Here is a 20,615-nt window from a genome sequence, read left to right on the forward strand (position 1 = left end):
TTAGGGAAGCAATTAAGGTTAAATGAAGTCATAAGGGTGGGGCCCTAATCTGACAGGATTAGTATCTTTTATTATAAGACATCAGAGAGTTCACTGGCTATCTCTCCACCATGTGAGGACACAGCAAGGAAGTGGCCATCTGGAAGCCAGGAAGAAAACCAGTCCCCTAATCTTGGACTTCCAGTCTCCAGAACTGTGAGAAATCTTGTCTAAGCTACCTAGTTTATGGAATTTTGTTTTGGTAGTCTGAGCAAACAAACACAAACAAACTAATCCCAAGAATTAATCACTGGGTATACGGAAAAAAGAGGAGAAACCAAGGGGTCAAGAACAGTTAAGACTGGGTTCTACTACAAACTCAGCCACTCTGATTCTGTGGTACAACCCTTAGCCCTCTGAAGCATCCTTCTCTTCTATGAAATGAGAGGTTTTAGGTAGAACTTCTTCAGGTCTCTTAAAACTTCCAAACTAAGCTCTTTCCAGTGATGAGTCTGGAGATGTGCAGAAATGGCACCTTGCAGGGGGAAAGAAAAGGAAGAACAGGCCATCAGCCTTGGCCCTCGGGTGGCTGAAGAAGAAAATGTATTTGGGTGTGCCACACCTTTGCATCGTTCATTGACACTTTTGTCCGTGTCACCGATCTTTCAGGCAAGGAAACCATCTGCCGTGTAAGGTGAAGGCTGAGATGAGTCCTCTCCATATGCTGCCATGTTGGCTGCCTAGGATGTAGCCCAGAGATGCAAGGAGCTGGGCATCACTGCCCTCCACATCAAACTCTGGGTCACAGGAGGAAATAGGACCAAGACTCCTGGACCAGGAGCCCAGTCAGCGCTCAGAGCCCTAGCCCGCTAAGGGATGAAGATTGGGCTGATTGAGAATGTTACCCCCATCCCCTCTGACAGCACCCGCAGGAAGAGGGGTCTCCATGGCAACCATCTGTGAACAGGACTCCTCAAATTGTTGTTTGTTAATAAATTGCCTTGATGTAAAAACAAAAACAAAGCCTCTCAAACTATAAGTGTTACATGCTGTGGGCTATGGCTCAGGCAATGACCGTGCCAGGATTCTATCCTCATGAAGTTCTTATGGGTATTCACAAAGCTATTTAGTTACAAGCATATTCATGACAGAATTGCATTTAATGGCAAAAAACAAGAACAGCAACAAAAAAACTTGTAAATAACCTATCCAATAATAAACTATGTTAAATAAACTATATAGTAGAGCCAGATCATAGAATAAGTATTTATTGTGCAAACCTGTTTAAAAAAATTAACATCAAGTATATACCGCTGAGAAACCTTAAAATTATAGATTGGTAAAAACTTTGTTAAAAATACTATCAGTGAACATGGAGCACGCCACTCCTGTATGCAGCTGTTCCTTCCACATGGGTCACTTTTCAAAAAACTGTTAACTGTTTTATTGAGGTATATTTGACATAAACTACAATATCTAAAGTACACATTTGGTAAGTTTTGACATATATAAACCCATAAAACCCATATGCCCATAAAACGAGAATAATAAAGATAACATATCCATCACTCCCCAACGTTTCCTAGTGCCCCTTTGTAATCACTCCCAGCCACCACTCCTTGCTCACTCGCCTCCCCAAATCACCACTGATTTGCTGTCACTATAGATCAGTTTGCATTTTCTAGTTTTATATAAATGAAATCATACATTACATACTCTTTTTTGCCTGGCTTCTTTCACTCGGTATATTTATGTTGAGATTCACCTATGCTGCTTCATGTATTTATTTCTGAGTGGTATTCCATTGTATGGGTCATTTTGACTCCGAATTAGGAGTCTTCATTCCCAACCCAGTTGTTTCAAGAAGAGAGGTTTCAGCAATGACATCTAACATTTCTTTTAACTTTACCATTTTCAAGGAATTAGGATATTCCAGGCCAGGCTTGATATTATCTCTTTTAGACACCGCTTGCTTTGCTTTGACTCTTTCAAAGCATTGCTTCATTTAAATTTTACCTAAATTTCATTCTGCAGCAAGTTAATAAACCTAACATTGTGGGGCTACTAGTATGTTCCTGGTGAGTTTTATCAGCTGGGTTCTATCAAGTGACATGAATGCTGATGTCATTAAATATGTCATTAAAATGTCACCTTGCGTTTGTCATTAAATGCAAAACAGTAATTAGTGTATGAATCCATTTTTGTTCTTAAATTAAAATACTTTAAAAGATGACACAAAGCTATATGTGAAAAATGATTATATCTGTATTACCATATACAGTAAACATTTTCTTTTTAAGGTCAAAGGAGAATCACACGGAAAAAAAAAAAAAAAAAAAAAAAAAAGGTGATGGGATTTTACATAATCAGTATTTGCCAGACTGCCAAAGAACAGGGATATCCAGCTACTATTATTGTATAATAGCTTAATTCATAAGCCCTCACGTGTTCACCTAGAATGGGGTTCTTAGGAAAGATACCCTCATGTCTCTGGAACCAAAGCATAAATGTAAAATTGTAAACCTACTTTCATAAATATAAATGCAATTTGGAACCTTTTAGAGATAAAGTAGTTCCAAATACATCTTCCAAGTTTTTGGCCTTGTAATTTACACTGTCTTTAACTACAGTCTTTAATAATAAGTCTGTATAAAGCTTGGCTAGAGTAACAGTTTATTATTTACCAAACTCCCTTTCACTCATTAATCACAATATGCGTTACAACACAGTTGCAAAGTAGGTCAAAATACTCCTAAATACATTTCTGGCATTCGGTACTTATTACTCCCCTTTCTAATCTTTGAGAAAGCCTGTATTTAGTTCACTTAAGACACTTGCTAAAAATGCTAATTATCATTTAACGATAACACATCAAGTTTTCTCATAGGGAAATATAACGTCAAAACCCTAAGGCAGCCGTGAATATCATCTTTGTATTTTTAAGATCTGAAAATTCACTTCTTCCTAATGTTACCCAGATATGGTCAACGCAGCATACAAAAAAGAATTTTTGGAAATTCTCTGTGATCTTTCACAAAAGCTTAAAATAGAACGCAACGAAGGAACTACTTCATCTACATGTAAAACACAATCCAATATGCCTCACATTACTTCTTGTTAAACTGCAATAGGAAAATAATACTGCCCACGTGCCTTCCAACTTTTTTGAGTTCTGGCGAATGACAGGAACGAAAGCCAAGAGCGAAAACCACGAGAAAGCGCCCTTGGTCAGGCAGGCAAACTGTAGACACACAACTTGGAAGTTGAGACAAACCTAACTTATGAACGAAACCTAGGCCCCGAAAGAAGAGTGCCCGGCTTCGTACTCAACTGAGCCCAACTCTGGAAGCGTCTAGCTGGATCCGTGATCCAGTGAGTAGAAGCCGCTTCCACCCCAACACTACTCCCAGAAAAAGAACGGAGAAAAGCAGACAGCTACTAGGGCGACTTGGACCTACACCCCGTGACCTGGTTCCTCAGTCAGTTCAGTCACTCAGTCTTGTCAGACTTTTTGTAACCCCATGGACTGCAGCACGCCAAGCCTCCCTGTCCATCACCAACTCCCGGAGTTTACTCAAACTCATGTCTATTGAGTCGGTGATGCCATCCAACCATCTCATCCTCCGTCGTCCCCTTCTCCTCCCGCCTTCAATCTTTCCCAGCATCAGGGTCTTTTCATATGAGTCAACTCTTCGCATCAGGTGGCCGAAGTATTGGAGTTTCAGCTTCAGCATCAGTCCTTCCAATGAATATTCAGGACTGATCTCCTTTAGGATGGACTGGTTGGCTCTCCTTGCAGTCCAAGGGACTCTGAATCAAGAGTCTTCTCCAACACCACAGTTCAAAAGCATCAATTCTTCGGCGCTCAGCTTTCTTCAGAGTCCAACTTTCACATCCTAGCTCTTCACCCTCTTGCAAGCCACGCTCCCCCACCTCCCCGGCCCGCCGCAGCCCCCAGGCTTCCTCAAGAGCCCCTCCCCTGAACCCATTCAAAGCGCCACGTCTCCTAGCTCCTGGCCAACAGCCATTCCGCAGAGGCTTCCTCCAGTGAACCCCTCCCAACCTCCCGCCCAGATCACCGGTCCCCAGTGCTCGGCTTGCCTCCGGCAAACGCCGAAAAACGTCCCAGCCGACCGCCTCAGCCGCGTACTCCCTCCAACGGCTTCCGCCCCGCCCGGCCTCGCCGCGCCCACGTGACACTCACGCCCCGCCCACCGGCGCCCACGTGACCCGCGGCCCCGCTCCGCCCCCCCCCGTCGCCTCCCGCTGCGTGGATCGCGGCCGGAGCCGCCATTGTTCCGCCGAGGGAGGACGGCGGGGGCCCGGCACTGGCGCGGAGACGCCGCTTAGCGGCCGCCACTGGAGACACTCCCTCCCGCCGTCCCCCTCCTTCTGGCGGCGGCGGAGTGAGGCTCTGACGAGGGGGGAGCCGGGGGAGCACCCCCTCGTCCTCTTGGCAGCGGCAGCGGCCGATCCCCGGCTCCGGCGCGAGGGGCGGCCGCAATGCGCTCGGCCTGAGGCGGTCGGGCCCCGGCGCGTCCTCGCTTCCCTCGACTGTTCCACGGCGTCTCAGCGGCCCGGCGTCATCCTGTGAGTCCCCCCGCTCCCCCTGACGGGGAGGGAAGATGGCTACACGGAGCTGGCTGGACGAACTGGCCCAGGAGGCCGAGGACGGCTCGGCCCGGCTGCAGGAAATGCTCTCGGTTGGCCTGGGCTTTCTGCGCACCGAGCTGGGCCTCGACCTGGGGCTGGAGCCGAAGCGGTACCCGGGCTGGGTGATCCTAGTGGGCACGGGCGCGCTCGGGCTGCTGCTGCTCTTCCTGCTCGGCTACGGCTGGGCCGCGGCTTGCGCCGGCGCCCGCAAGAAGCGGAGGAACCCGCCCCGCAAGCGGGAGGAGGCGGCGGCGGCCGCGCCGGCCCCGGCCGCTGACGACCAAGGCGTGCTGAAGAATCTCAGGAGCGAGGAGCAAAAGAAGAAGAACCGGAAGAAATTGCCGGAGAAGCCCAAAGTGAGTAGGGGAGGAGCGGCGGGGTGGTCGGTGGGTGGGGAGCCCCTTACCCCAGTCGAGCGATCGGGAGGCCAAACCCCAGCCGCCCCCGCCGGGAATTCGGCATAGGGGACCGAGGGAGCATAGTCCAGAGCCGGGATGCAGCCTCCCAGGCGGAGGCGGCGATCGGTGGACACGTTTCTTGGGGAATGGTGGAAACTCAGGAAGTATAGGACCTGGTGGGGCAGATCGGTTTGGAGGAAGGAAGTTAGACTGTTTGAGGGGTACATTTAAGTAAAAGCCGCCCGGAGGTCGAGACAATTTGGGGACCCTTGACCGCCGGAATGACATGCCAAGCCGCTGCACACACACCACCCCCCACCCCGAGGCCTACTTGGGTTAGGCTGCCTGTGTGTGCGGAGGCCGACGGGACCTTAGGGTGGCGTTGGGAAGTTGTGGCAAGACTGCTCCTGGAAGCCCAGAGCCTGCGTGCTCAGGTCCCGCCGAGGTGGGAGGCAGTGGAGGCGATAACGGTGACCTAAAAACCCTGGGGCTTACTCGAGGATTAAAGGTACCCAGGTCTGGACGCGCTTCCATTTTAGTTAGGGCTCTAGAAGGGAAATGGTTGCCCACTCTGCTTCTGGTGCATGTGGCCCCTGGAGGCCGGAACAGGAGCCCGGCAAGACGGAGTCTGTCTTCTAATGTACTTTGGGGTACACGGCCCTCTGAGAGGGCGCCAAGGCAACTTCAGCGGAACGGTGTGGGAGGTTTTGAAATAGGGTAAAAAGGATGACAGAGCAGAATGGTGCCGGGCTGAGAAGAGGGATCAGGCGCCCATTTACCGGACCACGTGTGGAAAGGCAGAGCATCACGACCGTCTTATCGTGCCTTCGCCTTTTATTTCTGCAGCCTTGATTGCCATGTCCCCCATGGTTCTCCCATTAGAACTTTCATGGTTTTATTTTACTTCTTTAAAAATAGCGTATAGTTGACCGGAGTATGGAGGGTGTGCAAAATTGGAAACAACTCCTAACCTATTTTTGTAGCCACTGGTTTTAGCGCCTCACCTTTTCAGCACAATAAGGTTCTATGAGAAATGCCCTCTGGTTTTCGCTGGACAGTGAGCGGTATGTACGTGAAAGTTAGTCGTGGAAACTAATATAGGAGACAGATTCAAAAGTAATTTTAATATCTTGTGGACTGACATGTGCTGTAGAGGTGTGAACAGTGTAAATGAGGTTTAGAGAGTTGAAGGGATTTGGAGGAATTTAGCAAAGTTATGGAGGAAGTCAGATTTGAATTCAAGCTAAAGTTATGAGAGTATGGTTGGTAACAGTACAAAAGATGACACTGTATTAGAGTTGTGACAAGTCACAATTACTGCATTATTAGGTCTAGATTAGACCTGCTGGTTAACAGGATGCAAGATATGTACAAGAACTAGAAACGGATACAACTTTGTTAGTATGACTACTGCCTTAGGTTAGGAGAAGGGAAAATAGAATTGATTTGGAAGCTATGTAATTATATTTAAATTTGTGAAGAGTATCAAGGTTTACCAGAAAGTAATGTTATGGTGGAAACCTGGCTCCAAGGTAAAAAAGAAGGTGATCTTGAAAAAACTCACATTCATTCATAAGCCTAGGACCAGTGTGGATGAAACAGGTTGTGAAAATTTCAAAGCCCTGTTTGCGCCTCTCAAATTTCAGACAGACTTAGGTCAACAGACAGGTGCCCATTCGAAGTGCATCACAATACTTAGATGACCCATCTGAAGAAGGAACACAGACAGGCTCCTGTGGAACTTGTGTGGTGAAAAATACTCCTCAAACTTAGTATTTGTGCTAGGGGGAATGAATAAATAAATCCAGTATTAACTTTGGAGAATAGAGAATGGGAAGGCTGACAGGGTGGTTGAGTGTTAATTGCAAAAGCAAATATGTTTGCCTACCTAACAGTAAAGATGTGTTGGAGAAGTTTATCAACATTTACAAAACTGCTTTCAAAAGTTTTGACCACAACCTAGAGAAAACATTTTACAATACCCCCCACACACTAGTCTATTTTTCTTTAATGGTATTTGTGACTTATTAAATTAGTTTCACATTTGATTTGCGGGGTGACCCACAGAAAAACACTGCTTTATAGAGTTAAGAAATCCAAGCTTCCATTTAGTTAGTTATTAGTTGGTTAGTATTCATATGCTTCAGCACTTTGCTAAGTTTCTGTTTGGGGAAAAGCAGGATACTGCTTGCAAATTGAAGGCAGTAAAAAAGGAACACCATATTCTTGTGTCTTACAGTGAAAGGGATACAAAAGCAAAAGCTCAGTGTTCCCCAAGGAACTTCTTTTCCAGTTGTGGAAAAAAGATATCAGAAACTTAACAGTGCAACCTTAGTGAGTGCCCAGGTAGCCAGGAAAAACCTTTCATGGAATTTGACTTTGAAATGGGGAGGAAATGGACATTGGGAAAGGCTGAAGAAATAGCAAAGGCTTGAGGGTGGAAGACTTAACTCTGTTGGCTGGCAGGAACTGGAACTCTGAACTTGAGTGAGGCATTTAGCCTTGCTTCCATTAGCTTATCTTGTTTATAAATGGAAGATCTTACTTGGGGTAAAACACTACAGCACTCCTCAGACTGTCCACCCTGACTACTTGCAGTAGTTACTTGGAATGCTTGTGAAATTGTGTAGATTCCTGAGCCCAACTACAGATGTAAATTCAGTCTGTGGAGCTAGGTCCAGGGAATCTGCTTTTTTAATAAGCTCCCTTGCCTACTTGAAAATCATTGACTGCAGTAGTGCCATAAGATTCAAAGTATAAGAGAGATTTCTAGGTGCAGTCATGTTAATCTTATAATCGATCTTCTATTACTACATCATTCTGATGAACATTTTGGATATACTTAATTCTGATTCAAGTGGATTCAGGAATGTCAACTACAGTTTTTTTGAAAGGACATTCTGAATTTATTTTTGTCCTTTTTAAGTTTTCTCTTAAATCATTCCAGATTTCACAACTCAAATTTTCAGTTTGTTTCTAGTTGCCTGTTTTTATGAATAGAGTAGATGTCATTTAGCTTTTTAAAATCTCTTCATAAGCTTTTTTTTTTTTAATTCTTGTATTGGTTTGCTTTTTATCCCCTAATACCTTGCCATAGGTGTTTGTGTTCATTCCCCTGTTAAAAGTGAAGGGGGTGACACTTTTCACTGGACTTATCACTGTTTTCTTACATATGTTTTTCTTGACACCTCGTTCATCATGAGTATTAAGTAGACACTCAGTAAATATTTTTTTCTTGACTTAACCTGTATAGTGATTTAGATGGATGTAAACAGCAACCCACTCCAGTATTCTTGCCTGGGAAATACCATGGACAGAGGAGCCTGGTGGGCTACAGTCCATGGGGTCCCAAAGGTTTTTGGACACGATTTGGCAACTGAACAACATCTCAAATAGCTGGTCTTTAGCAGTTACTGCTTTGTGTTTCAGCTGGAAGCAGGTAACCAAGATCATCATCAAAGAAAATTCATTTTTCATAAAGATTTTCCATAGTACCATTGTTAATATCTATAAGCTCAATAAATAGGGTTTTGTTTGCTACTGTATAACCTCGCGTAGTGGTTGGCACTTGATAAGTAGTTATTGAATGTTAATACAGTAAAATGTCCCGCCAATGTATGTATGCAGCTTGCTTCTATTTTTTATGCCTAGAAGACATCCATGTGAGCCACCTTTTTATTTTTACAGTGAAAAATGGCTGTGTTTGCCTCATCTGGTATAAATTTTGTAAGGTCCATCTGTCTACAGCCAGCAAATCATTCTAATAGTAAGCTGTGTCTTTTGTAGTAGTTACTTCTTTTCCAGTTTCACTGCCACTGCCCTACTTTCGGACTTTATTACCTTTTGCTTAGGCGATCCTAACAGCATCCTAACTGGTTTTCCTGCTTCCAGTCCCTTTGTTGCCAATTCTTTCTACCCACTCATGCCAGTTAAATCTTTTAAAGTGTTAGTCACTCAGTCATGTCTGACTCTTGGCGATCCTGTGGACTGTAGCCTACCAGACTCCTCAGTCCATGGAATTCTACAAGCATGAATACTGGAGTGCGTAGCCATTCCCTTCTCCAGGGATTCTTTCCGACCCAGGGGTCAAACCTGCATCACTTATGTCTCTTGCACTGGCAGGTGAATTCTTCACCACTAGCACCACCTAGGAAACCCAACTCTAATCATGTGACTTTCGAGTTCACATCCTTTCAGTAATTCCCCAACACTTGTTGAATGAAATTCAGTGGCATGGCTCTCAAGCCTTTTCATAATCTAATCCCATCTTAGATTTTATCTCTCATACGTGGAGAAGGAAATGGCAACCCACTCCAGTATTCTTGCCTGAAAAATTCCATGGACAAAGGAACCTGGCGGGCTACAGTCCATGGGGTCATAAGAGTCAGCCACAACTGAGCTCATCAGCACATTACCCATAAGACATTACCATTAGCTAGATATCAGTGTCTCTCTATTCATATTACCTTCTTCTGTTCATATGATTTCTTCTGAAAGGCCCCCTTTTTCTGTATCTCTGCCAATTTCTACCTATCCTTAAATGGCCCAGCTACATTGCTACCTCTGCTATAAAGCTTGTCTCTAGCTCCCCAGATGGAGTTAGTTTCTCTTTCATATACTTATATTGAGAGCTGAAACAGAGCATTGCCTGGGAATGTGCTTGTGGGATGACTCAAATTTTTTCATAACTCTATGCATGTCTAAGAATGACAAGTATTGATTTGGGAGTTAGAAATAACTTTTAGCTAGTAGGCGGATTTGTGGATATGAAATCTCCAAATAATGGCAATCAGTTGTTTGTTTGTATCTATAACTGAACTAATGGGTTTCCCTGGTGTGACTCACTGGTGAAGAATCTGACTACCCATGCAGGAGATGAATGTTCAATCCCTGGGTCGAGAAGATCCCCTGGAGAAGAAGTTGGCAACCTGCTCCAGTGTTCTTGCCTGGAAAACCCCATGGACAGAGGAGCCTGGTGGGCTACAAACCATGGAGTCACGAAAGAGTTGGATGTGACTGACGGACTAAAACAACAGCAATGACTGGACTGTTCCTCCTACCTCCAGAACCTCATGTCTAGATGCATACTTGATTTCTTCAGTAGGAAACCTGATGTTTATCTCAAAAACTTCTAACATCTCCAGCACAGCACTCATAATACCCTGCCTTCTCCCAGTTGTCCCCATTTCTGTAAATGGTAAATGACTCTGCCTTTCCTTCAGTTATTCAGGCCAAAAATCTAAGAATCATTCTTGATTCTTCCCTTTTCCTTATATCTTCATCTTGTTCACCTCATATCTTATCCTTCAGCAAGTGCCATCATTTTTATCTCCAAAATATATATTTAGTCCAGCTGCTCTCATTCTGTTTCCACCGTAACTCACTCGCACAGCAGTAGCTTCTGTCGGCTGCCTCCAGTCATTTCTCAACACCCTAGTAATGAGGCTTTTTAAAAGCAAATCGCCATCTTGTCTAAAACCAATATTTTAGTAATTTTTGCATTTAAAATCTAAACTTTTTTCCTGTACAGCTCAGCAGCTGCTTTTCTTTCTAAACAAACTTGACTCAGCTTCCTCTCATTTGCTACCTTCACTTACAGTAATCCTTTGCACTTCCTCAGGCTCTTTCACAACCCAATGCTGCAAACTTGACCCACTGTTCTAATCAGCCTTTAGATCTAACTTTGAAACTCACCCTCCTAGAAAATACTTTCCTAACCACCCTATTTGAAATAGTCACCCCCTTCGGTGTTCTGTCTCAGTCTTTTGTATGTGTTTCCTTTATTATAGTTTGTAAATTGTTTATTAACTTCTCCATTTACTTTTGCTCCGGGTTTTCTTTTCTCTCGTCCAGATTATAAGCGATGCTATCTGATGGCAAACAGTGACTGGCGTATTAGAGCCTTTGGTAGCTATTTGTTAAATTAAATCCTGAATGATCTAAAATGATATCTTACTGTTTAGCTGGATGGTCTAATCTGTTATTGAGATAAATAAATTTGTCTTTTAAGATACTCTCAGTAGGATTATGTCTTTTATTCATAGGTAGTGGTTTTGCCATATTATCTCAGGTATTACTAAAGTGACATGTCATCTAGAGGATTTTCTTTTTCCCTTTAAGTTGCTAATGTTTTAAGCCTTGAATACTCATTTAATTTAAAAATCTTGAGTGATAGTAAAACTTGAGTTTTACTATCTTGAGTGATAGTAAAAAAATCCCTGATTTTACCAAAAAAAAAAAAAAAGAATCTTGAGATTCAGAGAGATCGACTTACTCAAGGTCATAGAGCAAAGGCATTTCAAAGGCAAAACAATATCCTGATTTCTAGCTTTAGAACTCACTGTTATTTCCATTATACCACTCTGGTTTTGATAGCATGTTCCAGGATATTACACTGCATTCAGAGAACAAATCTAATTTTCTCGGTGAGTTATAACTTTATTGCTTTTAAATTTTACTTTTAAAAACCAGAAGTTTTTGCTGAAAATTATAATGACCTTTACAGCAGCTCCAGAGTTTTGGCTTCATTTGTTTGGTCATATGACAGGACTTTTTCATCCTGTCATTTTCTTCTGCCAGAGGCACCGCAGAGAAGACCTTTAATAGTTCTGACAGAAAAGACCTTTAACAGTTGTGTTCATCTCAGATACCAAGAGCAGCAGTAAACTCTCTGAGCTCTTGTTTTTGTTGCACTTCAGCATTATTGGGTAATGTACTACTTTTCAAGGTTGTGAAAGTCTTGAAAGCATTTTAAAATTATTAGGAGTAGTATTCAAATAAAATCAAGAGATCTATGTGAGGAGTTGGTGTTGCTTGACCAGTTTTTTTGTTGTTTGGGTGGAGGGGGGTTGGTAGTTAATTTGTATTTGTTTGGTTTCGTTTTTTTGGTCACACCATGCAGCTTGTGGGATCTTAGTTGCCCAACCAGGGATTGAACCTGGGCCCTTGGCAGTGAAAACATGGAGTCCTAACCCCTGGCTTGCCAGAGATTTCCTGACTAGTTTTTTGCTCTGTTTTCTCTCCAACTATACTAGTAGTTTGGAGAGAAACTACTCTCAAATCATCTCAAAACTACTTTCTCAGATCCATTTGAGAAAGAACTACGTGGATATGTGTCCACTGACTGTATCACCTGTAATCCTTATCTCAGTATCCATCTGATATAAAACCTTAAAAACCAATGCTGTATTTAGTGTTTCAAAAATTATCTTTAGCATAACTTGGCCGTTTGATTGGTATTGAGTATCATCTATAACAGTAGTCCTGAACATCCTTGCTCTTTCAGAGTTAACAAAGAGATGTTTTGGAATCCCTGAAGAGGGTTTAGTTTTGTCTAGCTGTTCAGAAGGCACAAGGATCTTTGTGTGCTCCTGTATTCAACTCTGCAGCCCCATGGACTGTAGCCTGCCAGGCTCCTCTGTCCATGGGATTCTCCAAGCAAGAATAGTGAAGTGGTTGCAGTTCTCTTCCAGGGGATCTTCCTGACCCAGGGACAGAACCACATCTCTTGCGTTTCCTGCATTGGTAGGCACATTCTTAACGTCTGCAACACCTGGGAAGCCTGTGCAAGTATCTTTATCCTAAAGGAAATACCTCAGGATATATAGCAAGATTTTTGCAAATTTGATTTTTAGGTCATATTTATAAGATTATTCTCCTAGCTTTTAAGAGTTAAAAATTGAGGTTGAATTTAAAAGCAAGTTGATAAATTACTGTGAGTGAAGCTGTGTACTGTAATGTTTAGCTTATGTAATTGATAGTGCACAGCATTTGACAGAAAGAAGCACACAGTTTGTGTTTTTAAATAAATGACAAGAAATTGTTCTACCTTAAATATGTATCAGCACTCTTCCTAACTAAAACTAAGAAACTGACCAAGACTAAGTCTTGTCCACTGAATGAGATAATGCATGTGATTGGCACATGGCAAATGTTGTTCAGTCGCTCAGTCGTGTCCAACTCTTTGCAACCCCATGGACTGCAGCAGGCCAGGCTTCCCTGTCTATCACCATCTCCCGGAATTTGCTCAAACCCATGTCCATTGAGTCGGTGATGCCATCCAGCCATCTCATCCTCTGTCGTCCCTTCTCCCGCCTTCAGTCTTTCCCAGCATCAGGGTCTTTTCCAAGGAGTCAGTTCTTCACATCAGGTGGCCAAAGAATTGGAGCTTTAGCTTCAGCCTCAGTCCTTCCAATGAATATTCAGGATTTATTTCCTTTAGAATTGATTGGTTTGATCTCCTTGCAGTCCAGGGGACTCTCGAGAGTCTTCTCCAACACCACAGTTCAAAAGTATTGATTCTTCTACCCTCGGCCTTCTTTATGGTCCAACTCTCACATCCATACATGACTACTAGAAAAACCATAGCTTTGACTATACAGACTTTGTCGGCAAAGTAATGTCTCTGCTTTTTAATATGCTGTCTAGGTTTGTCATAGCTTTTCTTCCAAGGAGCAAACGTCTTTAAATTTCATGGCTGCAGTCACCATCTGCAGTGATTTTGGAGCCCCCCAAAATAATGTCTGTCACTGTTTCCATTGTTTCCCCATCTATTTGCCATGAAGTGATGGGACATGGCAAATACTTGGAAGTTTCTAGATCTGTCAGCTAAAGATGTTATCTGTGGAATTTCCATGATGTCTTGCTTTTTTTTTAATCATGGACATACTATGTAGACTTGTGCTTCCCAGTATGCAAAGTATAATTTCTTGCTAAGCAAATTGAGACTGCAGCGAAGTAGTAACTTGTCCAGGGTGATAGACCTTGGGGATTCAACCGTGATCTCAGCTTGCTTTCAAAACACATACTGTTCTCCTTTTAGAGGCCAGGGATAGGGAGGTGGGGAGCCAGGGCAGTTTTTTCTGAGCTATACCTGTCTTCCTTTGCTGGGGTCTAAGCTTTGTGAGGACAGGGATTGTGCCACACTTGTCTTGTTTCAAGGCTTTAAGAGCCCTGCTTATTACTCTACTGGGGTCATTTAACGGATACTGAGTGAATGAACACGAGTAAATATTGTGTAATCTTTTTTAGAATACAGACTGTAAGCAGCTTTTTAAGAAAAAAGATAGTACGACATGTCTCTCGAGCAAGCCTGGACTATTTCTAGCCTATGAGAGGCTATATTTATTCATCATTTGTATTCTGTTAACTTCCCAAAAGAATTTGTGTCTGCAGCATTGGGCCCATTGGATACATGTACAGTTTTTTAAGGCTCTTGACCACCAGGACTTAACATTCATTTTGAGCTTGTTAATACGAAAAAAGACTTGAATGCTGGAACATAGGGTGAGGATATGGGCCTTCATAGCTTTGGAGAGGAAAGGATATTGAAGGAAAGAAACTGTTTCTTGAACATGTAAAGTATGTTTTCACATGTTCTCTCGTTTACTTTAACAAGAAGCCTATACAAGACAAATTACATATTTTCTTCATATTTACAGATGATGAAGTTGAGGAGTAAGTTAAGGAAAATGTTTAAAATCACGGTGATTATATATAGAAGTTGGACCTTAATCCCAGGTTGTCCACTCCAAACCCCATAGACTTTTCATATTTCACTTTTTTTGGTAGTTAGTAGACTAAGAAGTTTCCAAGAAATTTGAAGTCATGGGTTTTACATTTTGTGACTAAAAATAAAATTTTACATAATTAAGTAAAAATAGGAGTGTAAAATGTTAAACCTTATATATGCTTACTGTCGCTTTAGATTCTTTTTAAAAAATATTTATGTATATAGCTGCATCAGATCTTTGTTGGGTCACGTGGAATCTTTTGTTGCTGAGCATGGACTGTAGTTGTGGCACACATGCTCTCTAGTTACAGCACAAGGACTCAGTTGTTTAGTGGCACATTGGAGCTTAGTTTCCTGACCAGGGATTGAAACCAAGTCCCCTGCATTACAAGACAGATTCTTAACCATTGAACCACCAGGGAAGTCCCAGCTATAGGTTCTTTTGAAATTTAGAATTAGAATTTTAGAAATTTAGAATTTGAAATTTAACAAATACATAAAGGTCACTCAAATGGAGTAGAAGTCTGTTATTAAGCATACCTTCTTATTCTGAACTTTAAGACTCCCAGAGGGCAGATTTCTTTCATATGTCCGTGTCCCTGAGGCCCCTAGCCCAGTGCCTTGTACTAAAAAGTACTTAGTGTGTAAAGAATTGTATGAAATTAATAAATTGGAAACTAACATAAAGAACTTTATTTCCTTGAAATCATAGTTATTAAATAAGACCCTTCTCCCCTGCTGTGTGGCCCCCTCCTCCCTTTTATTTTCATGATTGTCAGCTGGGTGTTTTCTTTCTGCATTATCACCCTCCCAAAACACACACACACACACACACACACACACACACACACACATGTTCTTTTGCGAATGTATTTTTAAGAAAGATCTGGGCTGGGAGTTGAGGAAATGTATTAATATTAAGGTTGACATGGCATTGTCTACAAGTTTATCCACATAAGAAATTTTATTTTTCTGTTACTGGTTGATTTTCACCAAATTTGAAGGATATTTTGGAGTGGTCTAATTTAAAGTATAGGTTGCATGCTATATATAAAATTAACTTTGACTGGCCCTAGAGGGAAACACCTCAGAATTTTCCAGAGAATTTTAAACTGGGGCATAGAGAGAAGCTCATGTAATTCTAATCTATAGAAGTGACATTGCATATATTAAGGCTCCATGACCAGAGAAAATACTTTCATGTAAAACTGAGTGTGGAAGTAATATTGGATTTGAAGTGTTAGTTTGTGATTAGTTCTTTTCATGTGAGCAAATCTACATAATACATTTTTATTTGTTGTTGTTGTTGAGTCGCTAAGTTGTGTCCATCTCTTTTGTGACCCCATGGACTGTGTAGCCCACCAGGATCCTCTGTCCATGGAATTTCCCAGGCAAGAAGACTGGAGTGGATTGCCATTTCCTTCTCCAGGGAATCTTCCTGACCCAGGATCAAACCTGTCTTCTGCATTGGCAGGTGGATTCTTTATCACTGAGCCACTAGGGAAGCCTTCATGCTTCCATTTAGGGATTTACTAATTTAAATGTGGTTAATGCTTTTCTGGATTACTGTGATGGTGTGGTCAGCCACCCAGAGCCAGACATTCTGGAGAGCTAAGTCAAGTGGGCGTTAAGCACTGCTGTTAATAAAGCTAGTGGATGTGACAGAATTCCAGTAGAACCCTAGAGGATGATGCCATCAAGGTGTTGCCTTCAATATGTCAACAAATCTGGAAGACCCAGTAGTGGCTGCAGGACAAGAAAAGGTCAATCCTCATCCCAATTTCAAAGAAGAGTAGTGCTATAGAATGTGCTAGCTATCAATTACACTCATCTCCCAAACTAGTCAGGTCATGCTTAAAAGCTTGCATACTAGGCTCAGCATTATGCCATCCAAGAACCTCCAGATGTCCAAGCTCGGTTTAGAAAAGGAAGACAAACCAGAGATCTGGTTGCCAACATTTGCTGGATCATAGAGAAAACAAGGGAATTCCAGAAAAACATCTACCTCTTTCAGAAAAACATTGACTACACCAAAGCCTTTGACTGTGTGGATCATAATAAACTGTGAAAAGCTCTTAAAGAGACGGGAATACCAGACCATCTTACTTGTCTCCTGAGAAACCTGTATGTGGGTCAAGAAGCAATGGTTAGAACCCTGTATGGAACAACTGATTGGTCAAGATTGAGAAAGGAGTACCACCCAGCTGTCTGCTGTCACCCTGTTAGTTTAACCTATACGCTGAGCACATCATGAGAAATGCCAGGCTGAATGAGTTACACGCTGGAATCAAGACAGGCGGGAGACACATCAACAACCTCATATATGCAGATGATACCACTCTAATGGCAGAAAGCAAAGAGGAACTAAAGAGCCTCTTGATGAGGGTGAATGAGGTGAGTGAAAGAACCGGCTTAAAACTGTTTATTAAAACTAAGGTCATGGCATTTGACCGCATTACTTCATGGCAAATAGAAGGGGGAAAGGTGGAAGTAGTGACAGATTTCCTTTCCTTGGGCTCTAAAATCACTGTGGATGGTGACTGCAGCCATGAAATCAGAAGATGTTTGCTTCTTGGCAGGAAAGCTATGGCAAACCTAGACAGTGTGTTGAAAAGCAGAGACATTACTCTGCTGACAAAGGTCAATATAGTCAAGGCTATAGTCTTCCCAGTGGTCACGTACAGTTGTGACAGCTGGACCATAAAGAAGACAGAGCGCCAAAGAATTGATGTCCTGTGGTGCTGGCAGAGACTCCTGAGAGTCCTTTGGACAGCAGGAAGATCAAACCAGTCAATCTTATGGGAAATCAACCCTGAATACTCATTGGAAGGACTGATGCTGAATTTGAAATTCCAGTATTTTGGTCATCTGATGTGAATAGCTAATTCATTGGAAAAGTCCCTGATGCTAGCCAAGATTCAGGGCAGAAGAAGGCGTCAGAGAATGAGATGGCTGGATGGCATCACTGATAACATTGGACATAAACTTGGGCAAACTTTGGGAGATGGTGAGGGACAGAGAGGCCTGGCGTGCTGCAGTCCATGGGGTCACAAACACAACTGGGCAGCTGAACAACAACAGTGCTTTTCCAGGACAAGGCCTTCTTGACCAGCGGTAGCAGAATACAAGACCAGATTAGTGCTATTGGTGGGTAGGAGAGGCACAACCACAATAGTGTATCCTTTCTTCCTCCTGTTGACTTTTTCTTTAGGGTAGGAAGCTTTTTATCAGTGTTTGATGATATCAGGCATTTGCAGGAAGTTGTTGATGACTTATGGAGTCCCAATAATTATGAGACCTATATAAAGCCCAAGAGATAGTGGAAAATTGGGAAATCCGCATAGACCAAGGGAACAGCTGCAGTTCTAGCCGCTACACAAGTCGATGTTGCAGAGAAGGAAGGAAAATCAGCAGGGATTGGAGCGTGGGACCACCTTTGGCTTGCTGATCATTGGAAGCCTATGAAATGGAAACTGAGTGTTCCTGATGACTGATTGAGGACTTCTGACTGTTCAAAAGGAGAGATGGTTTCATCTTTGATTTGGGCGGCTCTGTCAACATATTTGCAGTTGTCTCAAAGGAATTTCCTTCAACTTTTTGGTGGTTTTTTAATAGTTTTTAACCACTTAATTTCACCTTTTTACAGTTAGTATATAAATTGTTATTGCTTAGTCCCTAAGTTGTGTCCAGCTCTTTTTGCAACCCCAGGGACTTGTTGCCTGACAGGCTCCTCTGTCCATGGGATTTCCCAGGCAAGAATACTGGAGTGGATTGCTATTTCCTTCTTCAGGGGATCTTCCCAACCCAGGGATTGAACCTGTCTCCTGCATTGGCAGGTGGGTTCTTTACCACTGCGTCACCAAGGAGGCCCAGTATATAAAATGACTCAGTTTAGTCGTTTACATGAGTAAAATGGAAGTATTTATAAGTGACTATGATAGTTTCCTGAAAGGATTAGTTAAATGAAGTTTCACATATATGAGGCTTGTGAGCTGCCAAGTAAAGAGATGGGGAACTGTGTGGACTTGAAGCTATGAGACTGTTCAGGTGGAGTACAGCTTACATAGAAAGGTGAAGATGACCCCAGAAAACCTGAAAAAATAAGTTTGGCTAGATAGAGGATGGTCTGAAATAAATGGCATGTGAGAATTGACAGGTAAGGTGGTGATACTGGAAAGTATTGATAGAATTAAATAAAAGTGTTGTATTCCTGATGTGGATATGGCTATAAGTCCAAGTCCCTTTCTAGGGTTTCTGACCATTCTTTGTGCACTGTCTCCTCCACCCCACCTCATCCCTGCCCCCCAGTATACATAAACAGAAATGAGAAGGATAGCATTAAAGGAGCAGAGCGGCACAGAAGAAAGAAAGCCAAACCAAGAGTAAGGACACCTGGTTTCAGCATTAGCCGTCTGCCTTTAACAAGTTGCTCAAAACTCAGCAGATTAAATTTGGATTAACTAGGAATTTAATCAAGTAAAAGACAGCTTTTGTTTTGATTTTTCTGCTGTAAATCTTGTCTGCTTTTTCCAACTGCATATCCCTGATAATTTAGCACAAATGTAGGTAATGTCAAATTAGAGGACTTTTGCACGTTCATATTGTTTTCTTGACTATAGCTCTGCTATAATAAGTAATTGATGAAAGTTTGTTCTGCAAGAACTGGGAATAAAGCAATTAAAACTAGTATATTGATTATTAACTTACTGTGTTGAATATGAGAATGGGCAAGTGAAAAGAAGTAATAAGATCTAGAAAGAAGAGAGAATACAGATTCCTGGTCCTTTTCTTTAGAGCCCTGAATCTAAGTATATTTCTGGCGATGGGGCTCAGAAATGCTTAATTTAAAAAAAAAAAAATGAGTGATTCTGATTAAAACCTAGGATTGGTGTTCACAGACTTCATTCTACTCATGAAAATCTCTGAGTGCTATCATTTGGTTTTAGAGATGTTGGGAAAGCTGAGATAGCCTTTTTAAATTGTGGCATTGGGTTAGTAAAGCTTCTAAATCCTAGAATAGGATTGTAGGATTACAGGGGACATTAGAGATTATCTAATACAAAGACCAATGAACTATGGTCCATGGACCAATATGGCCCTCCACCTATGTAAAATTCTTTGGCACACAGGCACACTCATTTGTTTATGTATCATCTCTGGCTGTTTTTGTGCTAGCGGAGTTTTGTGTTGTAACAGAGACTTACACGGCTCATAAAGCCGAAAATATTTTCTGTTTGGCCCTGTACCAGAAACGTTCATGGACTTTTGAATAGATCAGACCTATCATTTGTACAGATGTAGAAATAATACTCAAAGATAATGAAATACTCTGAGTACACAGCCAGTTGGTGGTCAGAATGCAAGTACAATTTAGTTCTTGCTTCCATTCCATTATTTTTTGTTGGAGGTACTGATGCCTAGGTGAAATCAGAATATAAGTTTGTGGTACAAATTTTGCTTATAAGTTCATTCTTTTTTACACTACAAGTTCCTAGAAATGGTAGTCTGACAAGTCTTAGATGACACAGCTGTACAAAAGTCTTTTTAATTTGGGTTGGGGGAAGAATTTGATCATTGATTCTATTTCCTGAGTATAAATCTTTGGTTTGATCTGCCAGGCAATTTGATAACAGAATCCATTTTTGTTGCTCTGCAGCCAAATGGACGGACCATTGAAGTGGCTGAGGAAGAAGTTGTCCGAACTCCTCGAAGTGTAACAGCAAAGCAGCCAATAGAGACAGACAAGAAAAATGAAAAGGTAAGTTTGGGAGCCTATGAAATTATATGCAAGACTCTTAATAAAGAGAGTGACATACAAAATGTTACATATATACCACCCCCCCATTTAAGGAAAACTAAAAATGTGAGCTTACCATAGTGGATGGATAAATGGTGAAGGTTTAAGTAAGTTGTGTGTTTTTAAGGAAGGATGTATCACTATGTGTTTCTAAACATTGCTGTGCCGTTATTAAGCATTCTGCCAAAGACAACTTATTCACGACTTGAACATCTTTTATATGAATAAGGTTCCAGATATGTTACATATTTCTTACAGGAAAACAAAATTGTGTTAC

The 20,615-nt window shown here is 42.0% G+C and overlaps 1 protein-coding gene and 1 pseudogene across 3 annotated transcripts in view; both read left to right on the top strand.

Moving 5' to 3' along the window:
* Nucleotides 1-394: 394 nt before the first annotated feature.
* Nucleotides 395-942, top strand: LOC102267676 (small ribosomal subunit protein uS11-like; annotated as a pseudogene).
* A 3,337-nt stretch (nt 943-4,279) lies between these two features.
* Nucleotides 4,280-20,615, top strand: part of MTDH (metadherin) — a 54,480-nt gene continuing 38,144 nt past the window's right edge. The window contains exons 1-2 of one of the 3 annotated variants that reach the window (XM_070383009.1): nt 4,280-4,988; nt 20,198-20,299. In XM_070383009.1, coding sequence (XP_070239110.1) covers nt 4,605-4,988; nt 20,198-20,299 — 486 coding nt within the window. In that variant the 5' untranslated portion in view covers nt 4,280-4,604. The remainder of the gene's footprint in view (nt 4,989-20,197; nt 20,300-20,615) is intronic. The other 2 variants (XM_070383011.1, XM_070383010.1) reach the window with 2 other exon arrangements.

Source organism: Bos mutus, chromosome 14, assembly GCF_027580195.1.
Source record: "Bos mutus isolate GX-2022 chromosome 14, NWIPB_WYAK_1.1, whole genome shotgun sequence".
Lineage (NCBI taxonomy): Eukaryota > Metazoa > Chordata > Mammalia > Artiodactyla > Bovidae > Bos > Bos mutus.